At 58.4% G+C, this 18,778-nt stretch overlaps 1 protein-coding gene across 3 annotated transcripts; it reads right to left on the bottom strand.

Annotated features, from left to right (window-relative positions):
• Positions 1-1,786: 1,786 nt before the first annotated feature.
• SAMD10 (sterile alpha motif domain containing 10) lies at positions 1,787-12,209 on the bottom strand. Of its 3 annotated transcripts, none has more exons than XM_061441408.1 (5): positions 12,078-12,209; positions 7,282-7,466; positions 4,904-5,072; positions 3,778-3,918; positions 1,787-2,479 (listed from the first exon to the last, which is right to left on the bottom strand). In XM_061441408.1, the coding sequence occupies exons 1-5, from the start codon at positions 12,106-12,108 to the stop codon at positions 2,424-2,426; spliced, it is 582 nt and encodes a 193-aa protein (XP_061297392.1). In that variant the 5' UTR covers positions 12,109-12,209; the 3' UTR covers positions 1,787-2,423. The 3 variants fall into 3 exon arrangements, with proteins under 3 accessions (XP_061297392.1, XP_061297391.1, XP_061297390.1); XM_061441407.1 differs by lacking the exon at positions 12,078-12,209 and adding an exon at positions 9,511-10,399 and having other exon boundaries at positions 1,787-2,522; XM_061441406.1 differs by lacking the exon at positions 12,078-12,209 and adding an exon at positions 9,511-10,395.
• Positions 12,210-18,778: the final 6,569 nt, after the last annotated feature.

The following is an 18,778-nucleotide window of genomic DNA, read 5'->3' on the forward strand; positions in this document are numbered from 1 at the left end:
CTCCCTCCACGGGCACCCCCAGCACCGCTCCCGCTGCCCCCCAGCACCCACAATCAGTGCTGACACCGAACCCATGGCTGGGGACTAACCCAGCTCATGGCCACGGCTCTCCTTGCTCGGCCTTCCCTTAGCTCTGGTCCATCCGGGCTTGAACGCTTCATGGTTTCCTATGGGGCTGCTTCAGGATGGATGTGGCTTCATCCCGCTCTCCACATAAGGGGATAACAAGGAGCAAACATGGATCTTGCCTTGTTTGGGATGGGTGAGTGGCTCTATCGTGGCTGTTGATGCAGAGCCCGTGGCTGAGACCACCCCTGACCACTGCTGCAGAGGAGATGGGGCTTCTCCCTCTTGTTTTCTTTCCTTTGCCTCAAACTCACTCCGTTCTGGCCCCGTTGTTGCCTGTGAGGTTTTAGTGAGCTGAAATGAGCCAATTCTGCTGCATTTTTGAAAAGGTCAGAGGAGGAAATGCTGATTTCTATGTCCTGCGGGCCGCACACAGCGAAGCCCTGAAGCTGGCTCCCTGCAGATGGAGCCAGGGATCACAGCTTCCCTTTACCACCACCGCAGCAAAGCTCAGATGGGGATTACCCGCTGGTGAGGTCCGGATGGACTGACCCATACACAGAGGGGAGAGGGAGGTCGCTGTGGTCCAGGTCACTCCATTGAAAGCATCGAGCAGGAGGTGCCTTTATCTTGAGCTGAAGGAAACTGGGATTTGGGAAACCCGGAGCCTTTGCTTTCAGACCAGCACCAGAGTTTGCTGGGACAGATGTGAGCTATAAACTTGGGCAATGCCCATGTGGCAATGACCCTGTGCAGGAAGGGAAGCCCACCCGCTTGGGTCTGAGCATCAGCTGGTGAACCTGTGATCCAAACTGAAAGGGTTTGAGGCCACATTTTGGTACTCACACCTTCCCATCAACTGGGCCTTGTGCAGCTCCTCTCATGGGGTCCCAGAGCATCTGTTGCTGCAAGAGCCTGAGGATGCTCCATGCATCCTGCATCCCACCCTTTGGATGCAATCCCAATTTTTGCTAGTTTGGGCAAAGAACTCATTTGCAGCTCATCTTTGATCCCACCCCGTGGAAATCTCCCAGCTCCTTACCTGAGGAGCAGTGTCACTGCAATGGGATAGCAATGGGACAGCAATGGGACAGGGAGGACACTGGGATAACACCAGCTCCAGGCTCCACTGCCGGATGCCTTCACCCTGCCCGCATCCCACTTAACACAGCTTGTTAGCCCTATAGAGATGCTTTTCCCAGGGGATTTTGGGCTGTAGACATCTCCTGAGCATCCCTGGGAAGGGCTGGAGGGACCGGGATCAGAGGTGGGAAGAGTCAGGAGAGCAGAAGTTAAAATAACAGTCTTTTATTGTATTCCCAGCAGAGGAGCAGGCGGTGGTAACCAGCCTCTGGTACCCTGCCAGCTCCCATGCCCCAGGGTGCTGCTCTTCTGGGACTCCCCCAAGCCCCACAGCCCTGCCTTCATCACTGGAAGGGGAACATGGGGAGGTGACAGCATCCACCCTGCCCCAAACCCTTGGGTTTACACATCATTGTTCCTTACCTGCCCCGTGTGAGCGCTCTGTGGCTCCAAACAGGAGCGTTTGGGTGGTGATGGGGTGTACCAGCAATCACTGCTTCACCTTAATGATGAGGAGGGTCATTGGGATGGTGCCTGCTCGGTGGCACCGTCGCCAGCCCCTGGATGTTGGGATGAACATTGCAACTGCCCGGAGGAGCAGAGCTCTGTTGGGAGCACAGAGGGTGCCCGATGGAGGGACCTGGCACCCTGGAGTCCCCAACCTCACCCCACAGCACCCAATCCCTGCATTATCCCCCCCAGTCTGCCCGCACATGAGGCCAGATGAAGGATGAGCTCCTGGGATCCATCCTGCCTTTGCTCCTGCATTTTCCAGCTCCGATGACTCGAGTCCCTTTCCATCTCCCTAAGAGGAGCTGGGTGCTGGTGGCTGCTCCTGTCACCTCATCTGCTGCTGATAGGTTACCTCCTAGGACACTGGAAGGCAGCCCAGAAGAGACAACTGAAGCTCCCTATATAAGCTCCAAGGTATGGACACGAGCCACCGGGTGCTGGGATATGTGCATAATGCTTCACAGTCCTGTGTATGGCTCTGAGCCACTCCGGGAGCATCCACACTCAGGTTGCCCATGATGCTGAGCCCTGCCTGTCCTCATCTCCTTATTCCCATCTCTTTCCATGTGATCCATCAGCCTCAGGTGGGCACGAGTTCATCCCAATGGCAGGTTGGCTGCTTCTGCTCCAGCCAAGATCCTGCTGGAGGAAACCATCCATCGCTGCACCCAGATGTGTTTGTACGGCAGAAAGAGACGGAAGAAGGAGGAGAAGGCCCGGAGCGGGTCGGAAGCTGCCTCTTGGTATTCCAGGCACATGGCTCAGGTCTGGTGCCGGCGCTGCACAGCCCATCCCAGGGTCACAGTGTTGGTGCAATCTGCCAAAAGGACGGAGCAGCTAGGAGACATTCCCAAAAGAAGCTGGAACAAGGTGGGAGAGGAAGGGATAAGCAGCCTGCGGGGTGGCACGGTCCAGCGCATCCCTTCACTGCTGGCCACGGAGGGTCCCAACCCTTGGTACTTGATGCAAAGCATCACTGGTGGGGTTTGGGTTATGCATCACAGCCCATTCCTGTGCACTATAACCTGTGCACTGTACCCTGTCCCTGGGCACCACAACTGGTGCATCACAGCTCATCCCAGAGCACCATAGACCGCCCCCATGCACTGCAGCCCATCACTGTGCACCGCAACTGGTGCACCATGACCTCTGCTGTCACAACCTGCTCCGTGCTCCACAGTTCAGCCCTGTGCACCACAGCCTGTCCCCATGCACTATACCTATCTCTGTGCACCCCATCCTATACACCACAGCTCCTCCCTGTGCACCACAGCTTGTCCCCATGCACCATAGCCCATCCCTGTGCACCACAACCTGTGCACCACAGCTCATCCTGCTGCACCACAGCCTGTCCCCATGCACTACACCCATCTCTGTGCACTGCATCCTATATACCACAACTCCTCCCTGTGCACCACAGCCTATCCCCATGCACTATACCCATCTCTGTGCACTGCATCCTATAGACCACAACTCCTCCCTGTGTACCACAGCCTATCCCCATGCACTACACCCATCTCTGTGCACTGCATCCTATATACCACAACTCCTCCCTATGCACCACAGCCTATCCCCATGCACTATACCCATCTCTGTGCACTGCATCCTATAGACCACAACTCCTCCCTGTGTACTACAGCCTGTCCCCATGCACTACACCCATCTCTGTGCACTGCATCCTATATACCACAACTCCTCCCTGTGCACCACAGCCTATCCCCATGCACTATACCCATCTCTGTGCACTGCATCCTATACACCACAGCCTGTCCCTGTGCATCCCTGTGCACCACAACCTGTCCCCATGCACCATAGCCCATCCCTGTTCACCATAGCCCATCCCTGTGCACCACAACCTGTGCATCACAGCCTGTCCCATGCACCATAGCCCATCCCTGTTCACCATAGCCCATCCCCGTACACCACAACCTGTGCACCACAACTCATCCAAGTTCACCCCACCCCACGCACCCCAAACCAACACCGTGTGCTGCATCTGCACCGGTGCCACGCAGGTTGGTACCTCTGCCTCTCCGCTTGTCCCAGTGGCAGCAGGATGGGCACAACCAGCCCGGCACTGGGCTTTGCAGCCCCTCGTCCTCCCGTTGTCCCTACCTTGGCTGAGCAGCTGCAGGTTCCGGACCTCCTCGCGCACTTGGAGCTGCAGGACCTGCTGCAGGACCTCCTGGCGCTGCGCCTCGGGAGCGATGCCCATGCGCTGCAGCTTCTCCCCATTCAGCCGCAGCAGCGCCCGACCTGCCAAAGGCACCGCTCAGCACCACGCAGCCGGGACACCGCGCCACTGGTGGCAATGGGAACCCATCTTCATGGGGGAGTAAGGAGCAGGGAAAGGGAAGCGATCCCGAAACGCTCCTTCAGCACCCGGGATGGAGACGCCCTGCAAGTGGGCCTGGGTTTGGAGAGCTCAAGGTGCCCAGCCCCAGGACAAGCCCTTGCTCCAGCAACCACATCCCCCATCCCCGCAGGCAGGAGCTTTCCACTTCTCCGCTCCACCTCCCGCATCAGGAGATGCTTTTCCAAGCGGGTGTCCCGAGGGAGTGGGGGTACCCATCGCAATGCATTAGCGTTGCCACCACGTCCCCGGCCACTCTCCTCTGGTCCGGGGGCTATCAGGGTTTTTGTCCTTGGTTCTCAGCCTACATTTGCTAATGCTGCCTTTGTTCCCCGTGCGAGGGCTGCCTGAGCTCTTGCATTAGGGCCCTGCATCCCTCCGGGGCAGCTCCGGTGCTCGCTTCCCTGCTGCTTTCTCCTGGCCCTGGCAGAGCTCTGCCCGCTCACATACATGTTGTACCAGGATGATGCTCGTGTATAGAAGACAAAGACACTGTACTCAAGGGGGAAAGGGGAGGGAGCAGGTCCTAGAGGTAAACTTGGCTTCAGACCTGGGCAAAGCCATTTGCAGCTTGGATTTCAGCAGGGCTGGGATCTTTCCTCTTCCACAGAAACCTTCAGTATATAAAGAACTATAAAGGTATTCTTATTCTTAAATATAAGAGAAGATTCTTCCCCATCTTATAAACCAGGATCTCCCTTGAGCAATTGAAATATGGGTGTCCCCATCCCTGATGCCATAGGGTAGCTCTCCCCTGGCTGCATCTCCGTAGGGATAAGGGACACAACTGGGGTTACATCCTCCTTCTGCACCACAAACCTGCCAACAGCTATTCCCCACGTGCTAACGGTGATTAGTACTGGTTGTTAATTGGGGTTTGAACCGTACCCGTGATGGCGTGGTGGGAGAAGGCCTCCACGTAGATGAGATAGTTGTGCGGGCAGTGCTTCTTCAGCCATTTGCACACATCCTGCTGGGTCCACAGCACCACCGGCTTGGCCAGGCTGCCCAGCGTGGGGCTGGTGTGGTAGATGCCATAGTGGTCACAGGCACGGCCCTGTGGGAGCAGGAGGGGAGAGGATCAGTGGGATTCAGTCCTGGGAGATCCCCAGGAAACAGCAGCATCAGAACTGGTGCGGGAGGTGGGGCACTGGGGATGGGAGGGCAAAGTGGGGGTCCTGCCTTATATAGACCCCCACAGGAGCCATTCTGGGCTCCCCAGGGTCTCCCCCTTACTGGGCAGAGAAGGGCTCTTGCTGGCAGCTCTCAGGAGGGATGAAACCGGTGAGGTCCTTGGGGGGCAGTGGGTACCAGTGCGAAGCCATCCCATCGGAACCCCCCATGGAAGCAGCCAGCTGGTGCCCTGGAGCACTAGGGATGATCCCTTCCTCTCCATCTCAGCCTCCTTCAGCCCTGAGCTGTGAGGTCCTGCAGCTCCATGGGCACCTAAAGCCACCTCTGAGCTGCCCACTGGAGCAGCCCGTGTCCCTTTGAGCTGCTCCATAGCCCCATTCCCTCATCCAGACAACAGCGACTCGAGCCTCGGGGACACACCAGCATGGGAAAGGGTGGTAGTGCTTGAACCACAGTATGGCAACAGCCACCTCCATGTGTGATCATGGCTAATGAAGTGTGTCTAATGGAGGAGCAGTGATAATTAGTGTAACAGGGACTCCAGACATCCCGCGGTTATTGAAACTAATGACATCCCTGAAAGATGCCAGAGAGGAGGCAGCGGGGTCTGGGATGTCCCCCTCCCCGGTCCCATGCAGGGCACTGGGCACCCCATGGAGCCTGGCCAGCACGGCAGGGGCTGCTGCCTGTGCCCAGAGGAGGATGTGGGCTTGGAAAGGGATTTTTCCTCAAGGAGAACTCGCCTGGGATCATCAGAGTGAGAGGGATGAAGGCAAAGCGGGGAGGTTGTGAATCACAGCCACGGATTCCATCCCCAGAGCGGATGGGAGACGTGATAGACACCGCGCACGGTTTGTTTTCCCAAGCAAACCCTCACCTCTGGGGGAACCCCCGGCAATTCCATCCCTTCCGAGCGCATCCCGGGAGCTGCCGGCTCCTTCACACTCGGCTGAGCGCGCCGAGAGGCGGAGGAGGTGATTGGATCTGGATTCGCTAAGGAGCGATGATGGGGAGCGGAGGGGCTGGGGCAAGCAACAGCCAGTTTCCCATGAGCATCCCATGGGCTTCCCGCAGCTATTACCCATCTAACCCCCCGAGGCGCGGGGAAAAGGGGACGAACAACCTGCACTTCCCCTTGCTCATGTCTGCAGGTGCTTCACCCATCAGACACAGCCCCGCTCTGGGGACCCGTCTCTAAGCATCCCCGCGGACAGCATCCCTAAGCCTTGCGCTGCCGCCTCGGGGAGCATCCTCCTCCCCTCCAGCGGGTCCCGAAGCGAGCTCCGGTGCTCCCCGGGTGGGCAGGGGGGTGTAGTGCATCCCGGCTCGGTTTCCAGCCGGCTGAGCCGCGCTGTCTCTCCGATAAACTCTCAGCCGTGAATATCGAGCGCTGGTGTCGAGGAGAGCAGCGGGAGGGCTCGGAGGATGCTCCGGGACCGAGGCAGGAGGTGGCTGCGTGGTGGGAGCCATCGCTGGGAGCAGCTCGAGTCACCTCCCTTCTCCTGGGTGTTTTTCCTTGCTTATGGAACATTGAAAGCCTTTTTCTCCCCACCAAATCCCTCTGGGAGGCATATAGAGGCAGATGAGGGAGAGAACCATGATGGATGCAGAGATGCTGCTAGGGCTGGAGCAGCTCTGCTCTGGAGCTGGGCTGGGTCAGCCTGGAGAAGAGAAGGCTCCTGAAGGGGAGAGCTTAGAGCAGCTCCAGTGCCTGAAGGGGCTGCAGGAAAGCTGGAGAGGGGCTTGGGACAAGGGATGTAGGGACAGGCCAAGGGGAATGGCTTGAACCTGCCAGAGGAGAGACTGAGATGAGACATTAGGGAGAAGTCCTTTACAATGAAGGTGCTGAGGTGCTGGCACAGGGTGCCCAGAGGAGCTGTGGCTGCCCCATCCCTGGCAGTGTGATAATTAAATCATATTTATATATATTTCTATCATTAAACCCCCAATAATCATGAGAGCTTCCAACAATACAGGATCTACAGGCCTGACCCTGCAGGGAAAGGGGAGATGCTCCCACAGGGAATTGATGGGCTGGGGACACGAGCAGCAGCAAACCCCTTGGCAGCCATGGGGCAAGGTCTGGGGGTCCAAAGCAGGGTCGAGGGGGATGCAGAGGGGCCCGGGGGTACCTGCGAGCCCTCGGTGCCCGGCTGCCGCAGGAGCTTGACGGTGCGGCCGCCATCGGGCCGCTGGCTCCGGCCGTCGTGCCAGGTGAGGCTGCTGCCCGCCGCCCGCTGCAGGCGGTAGCTCAGGTTCTCGGCCGACACCGTGTGCTCCAGGAGGCTGCGGCAGAAGCTGAAGTGAGCGGCAGCGGCTGCGGAGGGATGAGGAGGGTGAGAGGCGGTGACGGTGCCCATCACCCTGCCCTCGGGCGCCCAAACCCACCTCTTCTTCCCCATAGGACCCGCTGAGCTTCAGCCATCCCCATCGCTGCCGAAACCTTCCCTTGCCAGCGCCGGGAAGGAATCCCATCATCCCACAGACCCGCCAGCTGGAGCTGGGAACCGGCAGACGCCGACAAGATGTTTGCCCACACAAAGCCCTTGGAGACATGCTTGCTTTGACACCCGCCCACGGAGCAGACGTGGGGACCCGCCGTGATGGTCTCCTGCATGTCTGTACCCCCCTGTTCTGCTGTGAGAGACACGGGATGGGGCGCTGGGGAAGAGCGGCTTTCCATGGACCAGGCTGACATGGAAGTGCTGCCACTGAGGGATGGGGAGCAAATAAACCCCAACTGATGGAGAAGGGGATGCAGGTTGGTCCCCCTCAGCACAGACCATGGGTGCTTGGGGATGACTGCTGCCCACAGGCACGAATCTGTGCATCCCACTGATGGCCAGACATGCACCATGGTGCCCGTCAATGCCAACCCACAAAGACCCTTTACCCACAACAAATGGCTTTTATCCCTCACTCCTTGTGTTCTGATAAGCAGGGGATGTTTGGGATGCAGTGAGGGAGCAAAGCTTTCCTTTGGTGGCTTTCCATAAGCAGCGCTGATTCACAAAAGCAAAGCCCAGAGCATCCCCCATCTCACCTGCTCCCACCACAGGCAAGTCACAAAGCACCCCTGAAAGCAGAGCAGCACCCAAAGGAGATCTGCCTCCAGGGATAACCCATCCTGGGGGAGAAGGAGGGCTATAGAAAACCTGCTCCAGATCATTGTCATCATTGAGGGAAGAGGTTTCAGAGAGCTCTCGAGCACCCCTTCATACAACAGAGATCAAGGGGCCAAAAGAAGTCAAACCGGAGCAGGAAACAGTTGTCAATGTGTCCATAGGTCCTGGGCTCTCCAGACCACATCACACCACACTGCTTCCTAAACACAGCCAGTGACAAGCGCTGCCGTAGGGAAACTGAGGCAGGGGACCTGATCCATGCCTGGGGAAGGGATTTTATGGGAAACATGCTGAAGGGAGATCCATGGAGAGGCCCAGCATCGAGCAGGGGCTGCCTCTGTGCCTATCTCATGATGGGGATGTCTCCAATGGCTGCCTACACCCTCAGACACCCTGGACCGCAGTGGGTTGTGCTGCCTCCAAACCAAGCATGCTGGAGATGCCCTCAGCTCTCCTGCCCCCAGCACCCTGAGCACCCATCCCATTGCAGCTGTGCTGGGATACCCCTGAGCTGGACACTGGGATCAGATACAGACCCGGCAGGTCCGGAGGGGCCGGTGCCAGAGCCCTGTCCTTCAGATGTCCTGGAGCTTCCCTAGGGCTCGCTGCAGAAAGGCTCAAGTCATGGAGCAGCAGGGAAGGGGCTCTGGTCATCACCAGCACCTATATCCATAGCGGGCTGTAAACACCTGCCATCAGCAGCAGAACGTGGGCATCTACAGTGCTCCGGCAAACACGGCTCGGGGAGAGGGAGCCAGAGTGAGAATAGATGGGAAAGAAGGAAAAGTGAAGTGGAAAACAAGCTGAGAAGAAAGGCAGGACCCAGAGCACCGGTGGCATCGCTCCCATCGGGAATGGGCAGCTGCTGCCCTGAAGCCCAAAGCCTCCCGCAGCTCCTTGGCATCTCCTTTAGAGCCTCCTGCGCCTCCAATCCCAACCCTTGGGTCCTGACTTCCCCATTGCCTGACAGCACTCGACATGGATGAGAGTAAAGGGGTGCATGAGGGAGCAAGAGAAGGATGGGGACAGAGGAACCCTGCATCAGCCTCTACACAGGGACACAGGGATGGTCTCCAACCCGTGCTCTCCTCTCCTTCCCATGCCCTGCACAGGAGCATCCACAGCAACGCCACAAGCACCCAACCATCCTCCATCCCCTCTGCTGCTCCATACCCGGACAGGGATGCACACGGAGCATCTCCCCCCGGCTCCCCCCGGCCCCGCAGCCCCCCTCACCTGGCTCGGGTGGTCCCTGCGAGCTGCGGATGGAGGAGATGCAGCAGAGCGAGGGTCGGCCCTGCTGCATCTCGGCGGGAGGAGGATGCTCGCGAGCGCTCGGCACCGGCTGTCACAAGCGCGGCTCCATCCCTGCCTCCCCTCATACCTCGTCCTCACCTGACTGACTCCCCCGACCTCCCTCCTATAGCCCATAAACAGCAGCTCTGTGCTCTCCCTGGCCCCGGTGCCGGATGAATTAAACCCCCCCTCCCCGCTGCCCTGTGGGCGTTTGATCCGGAGGGATGCTCTGTGTTTTCCCCACATGCTCCCACCTAATCCTATAGCAGGGCCAGCTGGCACCGGGATGGATGGGAAGCTTGGGGGGGCTGCTGCAGGGGCCGCTGGACCGCCAGGCATCAAAGCACCCCAGGGCTGAGCACAGCAGTGACAAGCTCAAACGTGGCAGCACCGGGGTCACCGGTGGGTTGGAGCATTTGGGATGCAGGAGGAGAAGACAGGAGGGAGCGCGGTGATGAGCATCCTTCCAGGCAGGGGGTTTGGGGCTCAGCACGGTCTGCTCCTGCACCCAGCAAAGACATCGTGGTTATGGCCGCATCTGGGGTCTGGGCAGAAGGGGGGTGCCCATCGGGAACCCTGTGGTCAACCTTGACATGGGGCTGCAGGAGCCTTCAGGCTGTCTGCGCCAGAGCTGGAGCAGGGACGGGATCGCTCGGCTCTGCTCCCCAAACAGCCACTGTGCCCTTGTCTTTCCAGGTCCCTGCGAGCTGGGCCATGGTCCCTGCACCTTGTCCCTCAGCCCCATGCAATGAACACCCCGAAGGCTGCTCCCGGGCTCGGGAATTGCTCCTGGCTCATTTTCTCGCCGCCGCTCCTTTTCCCTCTCCAGACACTTTTATGGCTGATGGAACGTGAGCGCTGGAGAGGCTCGGAGCAGCAGCAGGCGCCGCTGGGGTGAGGGATGGAAACGTGTCGGGGATGGAGAGAGACCCCAGGGCAGGACGTGGCAGCACGAACCAGCCAAAGCATCCCTGGGTCAATCCCGAAGCGGGCAGGGGCTGATCCCTCCCAGCAAACAGGCTTTGAGCTGACATTCCTGCTCACTGGTGGGAAGCGGTGGCAGCCAGGCAGGGGCATGGAAAGGGGAGCCCAGAGCCTGCTCCCTGCTCTGCCGCTGCTTCCCAGCATGGCTTTGGGGATGTCCCTGTGTCTTTGACACCATCACACTCACGGGTATCCCATAAACCTGCCTTCCCGCAGGGGGCAGCCGGGCTTCCCGGGATTAACACCAGACCCTGGGAGAAGCTGGGACCAAGCTCCATAAGGAACAAATCCCTCTGTGGGTTTGCTGGGCTCCCGGTGGCTGGGAGGGAAGGAGACGTTGAGCATCCAATGGGGCACGGGAGCGGGATTCCGGGGAAGCTGGTTGTTCCTCTCCTGTTACCCCAGGCAGGTGAAGGGTGGATGAGACTGGAGCTCTCTGGGGAGTCCAAGGGCAGGGAATGCACTCTGCTCATGGAACAGCTTTGTGAGGGATTCATCCCGCTTTTAGCAGCATCCACATGAGCCTGGGGGCATTGCCATTGCCCTGCTCCCCTTGTCCCTTCCATGAGGCTTCACCCTAGTGCAGGGCAGAGCCCCCAGGGGCTCTCTGATGCTCTCTGGGACCCCCCAATGCATCTAATCCTTGAAGCCATACCCATAGGATGCCCTTATGGACCAGATCCTTCCCTGAGCCATTCCCTAACACCTGCTGCCCCCAAGACCGTGCTCAGAGGTGACTGACACCCCCCAAGCCTCTCCAGGTTCTCCGGGGGCACTTGGCTCAGGTCCTGCCCCAGCACTTCCCTTGTGGAGGTGAGACCAGAGCCCAGCGCAGGGATGGAGCTCAGGCTGGTGGCTGCTCACCAAGGCTGGTGCCTCCCAAGGAAGGAGGAGGAAGGGAACAAAAGGCAGATGCCCTTTTCCATCCTCCCCATGCAGCACCGTGCCCTGGGTGCACACCAAGGGGAGGGTGCATGGGTGCTGCTGCCTGCACCGAGGGTCCCTGGGGCGCAGCCTCTGGGGGCACTGTGCGTGTCTTTGGGGGTGTCTGTGCTCCTGAGCCCCGCAGTGGGTACTGCCAAGAGGTCCCTGAGCACCCATGGGCAGGGATGCCTCTAGGGTTGGGCACCCAGGGGATGAGGGCAGCGGGCAGGACCCCAGGGTGGCTCTGGGCAGGGCAAGGAGCCCACAGGCATGGACCCCTTTACCTGCAGCAAGCCCCATTCCACCTTAACACGCTCTCCCTGGGATCCTGCCACACTCCAGCATCCCAAGACCTGCCCCGCTCTGTCCTCTCACCTGCACCCCATTGCTCCAGCTACATTTCCCGATCCATATCACTGGTACCCCACAATACGGAGGGTAGGGAATGGGAACAGACCCTCCTCCGGATGTCGAGGGCAGCAAAGGGGGATGTGGAGGAGCAGATCCCGAGGATGGAGGGGAAAGCATCGGGGGATGCAGGAGCAGCCCCCGGGTCCTGCCCGCCGCGCACCTGAGCCCGCCCCTCCCGTGCCCGGTACCTTCCATGTCCTTGGGCCGGCCGTAGCTCATCCTCCGCGCAGCGGGGCCGCGCTCGGGCGGGGACCGAGCCCCGCGCCCCCCCCCCCCAAGCGCCGCCGCCGGCACCGGGAGCTCCCGGCCCGCCCCGCCCCGCCCCGGTACCCGCGCCGGGGGCGGTGCCGAGCTCCGCAACCCCCGGGCGCTCCGCCCGCCGCGCAGCCAGCCCGCCCCGTGCTGCCGGCCCTGGATGCACCGGGCATCACCGCGGATCCAGCCCGGGGACACCGGGCTTCATCCCCATGGATCCATCCTGGGGACCACTCGGCATCATCCCCATGGATCCATCCTGGGGACCACTCGGCATCATCCCCATGGATCCATCCCGGGGGACCATCATCCCCATGGATCCATCCTGCGGACCACTCGGCATCATCCCCATGGATCCATCCCGGGGGACCATCATCCCCATGGATCCATCCTGGGGACCACTCGGCATCATCCCCATGGATCCATCCCGGGTACCACCGGGCATCATCCCCATGGATCCATCCTGGGGACCACTCGGCATCATCCCCATGGATCCACCCCGGGTACCACTGGGCATCATCCCCATGGATCCATCCGGGTACCACCGGGCATCATCCCCATGGATCCATCCCGGGGGACCATCATCCCCATGTATCCATCCTGGGGACCACTGGGCATCATCCCCATAGATCCATCCCAGGTATCACTGGGCATCATCCCCATGGATCCATCCCGGGGACCACTGGGCATCATCCCCATGGATCCATCCTGGGTACCACCGGGCATCATCCCCATGGATCCATCTGGGGAACCACTGGGCATCATCCCACTGTATCCAGACTGGGAGCGAGGCATCAGCCCCTACATCTCTGCCCAGGGACTATGCAGCATCATCTCCCTGGATCCAGCCCGGTGACTGCAGCATCATTCCCCTGTATCTCAGCCAGAGGGACATGTCCTGGGGACATCAGAGTGCAGTAGGCATTGTCCCCACGCTTTTGCTCAGGTTTGCAGTGGGCACAGAGCAGAAACCATCCCCTGGCTGTTCCCCCCTCTGCAAATTCCCTTTCTCCCCCTGTCTTGCAGCTCCCAACTGAATGCCAGCAGGGTGGGTGAAGGAGGATGCTCATCCCTGCATGAGCAACACAGGCAAGCGAGCGGTCAGGGCAATACTGCTCATTGCAGGCATCAAATAAAGAAAGAAGCTATTTTCCACCACTGAAAGCCCCCGTTGTTCCTCAATCTCTGTCTACACATGGAGCTTTCAAGCTGGAGCAGAAATCTTCCAAGAGGAATATGGTAAAAGATGGGCCTTGGCAGGAAAAGGCTGATGTCGCTTGAAAACTCTGTATGGATTGCACCAAGCTGTTATTCCAAAGAAAAGCTGCACTGTTTCCAGCCTTTTTCTTCCCTGGATTTTTCCAGTAGTAATTGAGCTTCTCCAGGAAAGGTTTCAGGTGTCTGAGGGAAGGAATTTGTTTGCAAACAGGTTTAGTGCCAACCTCGCACCTTGATGGTGCAACTCCATCCTGGGTTTTGGTCTGTCTTTGGGTCTCTTAATTGGGGGTTAAACAGGAAGGAAAAGTCCTAAACCCAGAACACAGGTCAGGAAGCTCAAAGCATCTCCAAGGGGCTCCTGTCCCCATACGCTGGTGGGGTGGGAAGGGGATGAGATGGGGACACTGGATCCAGCAAGCCCTGGAGGAAGGGGATGAGATGGGGACATCAGCTCCAGCAAGCCCTGCAGGAAGGGGATGAGATGGGGACAGCAGCCCCAGCAAGCCCTGCAGGAAGGGATTGAGATGGGGACAGCGGCTCCATCAAGCCCTGGAGGAAGGGATTGAGATGGGGACATCGGCTCCATCCCTCCCCTGCAGGAAGGGGATGAGATGGGGACATCGGCTCCATCAAACCCTGCAAGAAGGGGATGAGATGGGGACATCGGCTCCATCAAACCCTGCAAGAAGGGGATGAGATGGGGACATCGGCTCCATCAAGCCCTGCAGGAAGGGGATGAGATGGGGACAGCGGCCCCAGCAAGCCCTGGACCTCCTGTTTTCCCCTCCCTATTATATGGGTTTGGGAAGGGAGAGCACCAAAGCCACCGTGGGCCCCATCCCTCCCCTGCAGAGCCTGCGGAGAGGGTGCAAGGAGGGGATGATTCAGCACGTTTGGGGCTTTGTCAGGGAAGAAAGGATGTCATTAAAGAGCCGCTCTCCTCCCGCTCAGCCGGGGAGCAGAGGCAGCAGCTCCGCAGCCTGCAGACGGAAGTTGTTTGTCTACGGAGACAAGGGCCTAATTTGTGCCTTGCTTTGCTCGTCTGCACGTTAATGGAATCCACTCGTCAGCAGGAAAAGGGAGCACCCAGCGAGGTGGAGGGGGGAGCTGCTTCATCCACCCACGGCCGGGCAGGTGGGTATCGGGGGGCTTGGGATGCCTCATCCCATCGGGATGCCGCTGAAGTCCCGCCACGAGGATGGGGATGCAGCTGGGTGTTGGGGAGCCCCATAGGTTGGGGACCACACTTGGAGGGGTTTTCCCAATGAAATTTCCCAGCTCCCCATGAATTTTTGTGCAAAGAGTTTGTTAAAGCACTTGGAAGGAGGCAGAACCCGAACCAGGCTTGTGCCTGAAGCCTCCTGCCTGGTGTGGGGTGATGGATGCTCCTCAGCTCCACTGGGCACGGGAATAGGCAGTGTTAGGGAAATCTCTCCCTGAAAATAGTTCATTTTCACACTGATGATAAAGCCCCAAACCTCATCATTCCGGATGGGGGATGCTTGCATTTGCACTGAAGCTCCAGCTCGTATCCCTGCGGTGTTATCCCTGCCCATGGGGGACATCCTGGGCTGGGTCTGCACCATCCCAAGGACGAGGATTCACTGGCAGAGGACATCGGAGGCTTTGCTCCTTCTGGGATGCAGAGCGGAGCTTGAGCCTACGGCAGCTCCTTCCAGGGGAGGTTTCTATCGCTGTATTCCTAATTGGATTTTGGCCCGGCACAGTTATTTCCAGGCAGGCTGCAATTATTTAAGAGCGCATCCCCCATCACCTCCTTGCTCCCCGCGCAGAGGTGGGGATTTTCCATAGTGTTCCCTGAAATTAAACTGTGAATTTGCAACTCAATGCAAGGAGAGGACGCGCTCGATGCCAAGGGCGCAGGGAGGCAGCGGGATTTGTGCTTCCCAGCCTCGGGAGCAATCCGCAGCAAGAGGAAAAGAGGTAAAAGCAATATTTAATAGAGATCTTTCATATAGATATAGTCATATAGGTTTGAAGAAGCTGCTTTGTGCTCCCGGGTGGTTTATGAGATGGTCCTGCTGGATCCCAGCAGACCCATGCAGAGGTGCTGAGCATCATAGAGATGCAGCTCACGTTGGACAGTTGAGGCATGGATGAGTCTCCAGGGCTGGTGGCAGAGGAGGGTGGTTGGATGCTGCTCTCAGGCTTTTTGTCTCTGAAACTTTATGAAATTACCATTAGTTTGGGTTTTTTTTGTAAGTGCAGCAATTTTTTGAGTCCGACATCATCCGTCTCCATCTGCTCTCCATCAGGTACCTGAAGCTCCGGCAGGTCGGATCTTGTTCTCTCCAGGGATAGAACCAGAGTCCCAGCCTGGTTTGGGTTGGAAGGGACCTTAAAGCTCCTCCAGCTCCAACCCCTGCCACGGGCAGGGACCCCTTCCACTGGAGCAGCTTGCTCCAAGCCCCTGTGTCCAACCTGGCCTTGAGCACTGCCAGGGATGGGGCAGCCACTTGTGCTTAAGATCCCACCTCAACCACCCCATTGCCGCGGTCCTCATGGGCACAAATGACTCCCATCATCTGAGCAAAGCTTTCCAGCATCCAACCAGCACAAGCAAGTTAATGACCGCGCCGGGGCCCGTCACATCTCAGCAGCCTCAAGTCCTTGGTTTTCTCCAAGCCTGATTTCAGGGCTCTTCAGCCGTATTGAGCTGCTGACAGAATCCCATTTATTATTTACACGGCAAGGTACGGCCAGGCTTGAATCGATTTGCTGTGCTCTGATTGCCACCGCGCACTGGAGCGGGATCTCTGGGCTGGTTACTCCTATAGGCTGCGAAATCAGGGATTAGGGAATGCCAGGCTGGAAGCTGCTTGTGCATCCCATGCTGCAGGTTCTTTGGCTGCCCTGGGTTCCATCGCTAGGGATGCAGGAGAGCTGGTCCTGGTAGGGAGCAGAGGGATGGATTAGTGGGTGTCCCCCCCAAGGGTTGTCACCCTGGTGCTACAGAGAAGATGAGGCAGTTGCAGTGGTCACCCCTTGTTTAAGCAGCCTAGGTTTGGGGAATGGGATGGGAAAGGTGACACTGGTTTTTAGGAAGGAGATGTGAATGTGAGTACTGAAAAGTCAGGGAGAGCAGAAGTGATGGGGAATAGCAGAACTGGGGAACAACTAGGGACACTGAGGGATGCTGAGCAGGCCTTCACCTTCATCATCACCATCACATTCACCTTCAGCATCACCTTCACTTTCAACATCACCTTTATCTACCTTCACCTTCATCATCGTCTTCACCTTCATCATCACCTTCACATCCATCTTCAGCTTCAGCATCACCTTCACTTTCATCATCACCTTTATCTACCTTCACCTTCATCATCATTGTCTTCACCCTCAGCATCACCTTCACCTACCTCCACATTCACCATCATTACATTCACCTTTGCCTTCACCTTCACTCCTTACCCTGCCCCTGGTCAGAGCTTGCAACGCTTTGGGTGTCATCCCTGGCAGTGTTCAAGGCCAGGTTGGACACAGGGGCTTGGAGCAAGCTGCTCCAGTGGAAGGGGTCCCTGCCCGTGGCAGGGGTAGGGGCTGGAGGAGCTTTAAGGTCCCTTCAACCCAACCCATTCCGTGATTCTATGAGGTCTGCAGGCAGGCACCAGGAAATGGTGCTTGGGAAGGAGCCCTGACATTGCTCCTGCCCCGTGGGTGCATTCCCGTTGCTCTATGTGCTATTGAAACCCATGAATTTCCAGCCTCGGGAGATCCTTGGGGTTTGTTTTCCCGTTGTCCCGGGAGAAGCCGCCTCCGCTCCCCTTAGGGACACAGAGGGAGCTTTGTGCGAGCGAGGGGCTCACAGCAGCCCTGGCCACGGCTCCTTGCTTGGCTTCGGGATGGATCCAGAGCCCAGCCCATCCTCACGCTCCCCTCTAAGGGCTTGGTTTTCACTTTCAAGCCTTTGTGAGCAATTACGCGCATGTCGGAGCCGCCGTGCCCAGCATCCCTGCTGCCTGCCCGCAGGGACCGAGCCCGGGAAGTCCCCATCCAGCCTGGCCTTGAACACTGCCAGGGATGGGGCAGCCACAGCTTCTCTGGGCACCCTGTGCCAGCGCCTCAGCACCCTCACAGGGAAGAGCTTCTGCCTGAGAGCTCAGCTCAGTCTCCCCCTTGGCAGGTTCAAGCCATTCCCCTTGGCCTGTTTCACCCAGTGCTCAGTGACACGGGATATGCTGGAGCACGGATGCAGCAGAAAATCACTCTGGGTATTTAGAGGACACCCAAGCTGCAATAGCTTTTATTATCCCAACCACAAACCCCACAAGAGCTGACGGGCCCTTCTCCCAGGGTCAAATCCTTCCATGACAGGGAAATGGTCCCAAGCTCCATGGTTGCATGGACGAGCCTTGCAATGCTGGTGGTGCCAGATCTCCTGCAATGGGAAGTATTTGTTTCCCTATGGGGCAGTGGGGTCCCACATCCCTCCCTGGCTGGGGATGCTCCCATGGGCTTTGCCCTTACGATGCTGCCGCCTCCCTCCCGCTCCACACGCGGCTTTTTTGGCAAAACTGATTTTATTTATTGTTTCTTTCTTTCTGTTTTTTTGTTCCTCCCTGCAGCAGAACCCAAAAATAGCCGGATGGGAAGCGGCGGGGCTGCCATTCGCATGCAAAATGGGGCTATTTTGTCTTCCTGCAGCTGGTTTCTGCTCTGGAACCTGCCAGGGCTGGCAGCAGGGCTGCGGGGGGGGGGGGGCAGCAGGATGGGGACAGCCCTCAAACCATCACTGGGGCTCTTCACACCCCTCTCATTCCCCTTGCGCTTGTGCTGTGTGATGCCCTCCTGAGGGACAGGGACTCTTTGGTGCAGGCTCATCTGGAGGCTTTATGGACAGCAGATAATGAATCCTGACCACCCCCCCCCGGTGTGATGGGGTGAATGGGGGGCTCACACATCGCAAGCCCTGGAACACTGCAGAGGGATGAGGGTGAGCAGCACCGGGGCTTCACCCAGCTCTGGGCCCTGCCAGGATGTTCCCGTCCCTGTTTGTCCCTTTCCCCTCCTGGTCTGGCTGTGGGTGAGTGAATCCGGGTGTCAGCTTTGTTCCCAGCAGAGACACACGCTCCTGGGAATGCTCCAGGCTCTCCTCAGCACCTGCATGCTCCCGAATATCAGTGGTTGCCATGACTTTGAAATGCTGTGATAGCACAACCTCAGCATCCCCATCATCATCCACAGCACCTTTATCCCCATCATCCAATCATCATCCCCATCCTTTTCATCCCCATCATTCCCAACATCCAATTATTACACTCTTCCTCTTCATCCCTATCCCTATCATTCCCATCACCACATGCCTATCCCCTTCATTACCCATCTTCATCCCATCACCCCCATCATCATCCCCATCCTCATCCCCATCCTCTTCATCCCCATCATTCCCATCATC

The sequence above is a fragment of the Pezoporus flaviventris genome, unplaced genomic scaffold (genome assembly GCF_033815535.1).
Source record: "Pezoporus flaviventris isolate CSIRO_AGI_PZ_B2104156 unplaced genomic scaffold, CSIRO_AGI_Pfla_v1 ptg000213l, whole genome shotgun sequence".
Classification (NCBI taxonomy): Eukaryota; Metazoa; Chordata; class Aves; order Psittaciformes; family Psittacidae; genus Pezoporus; species Pezoporus flaviventris.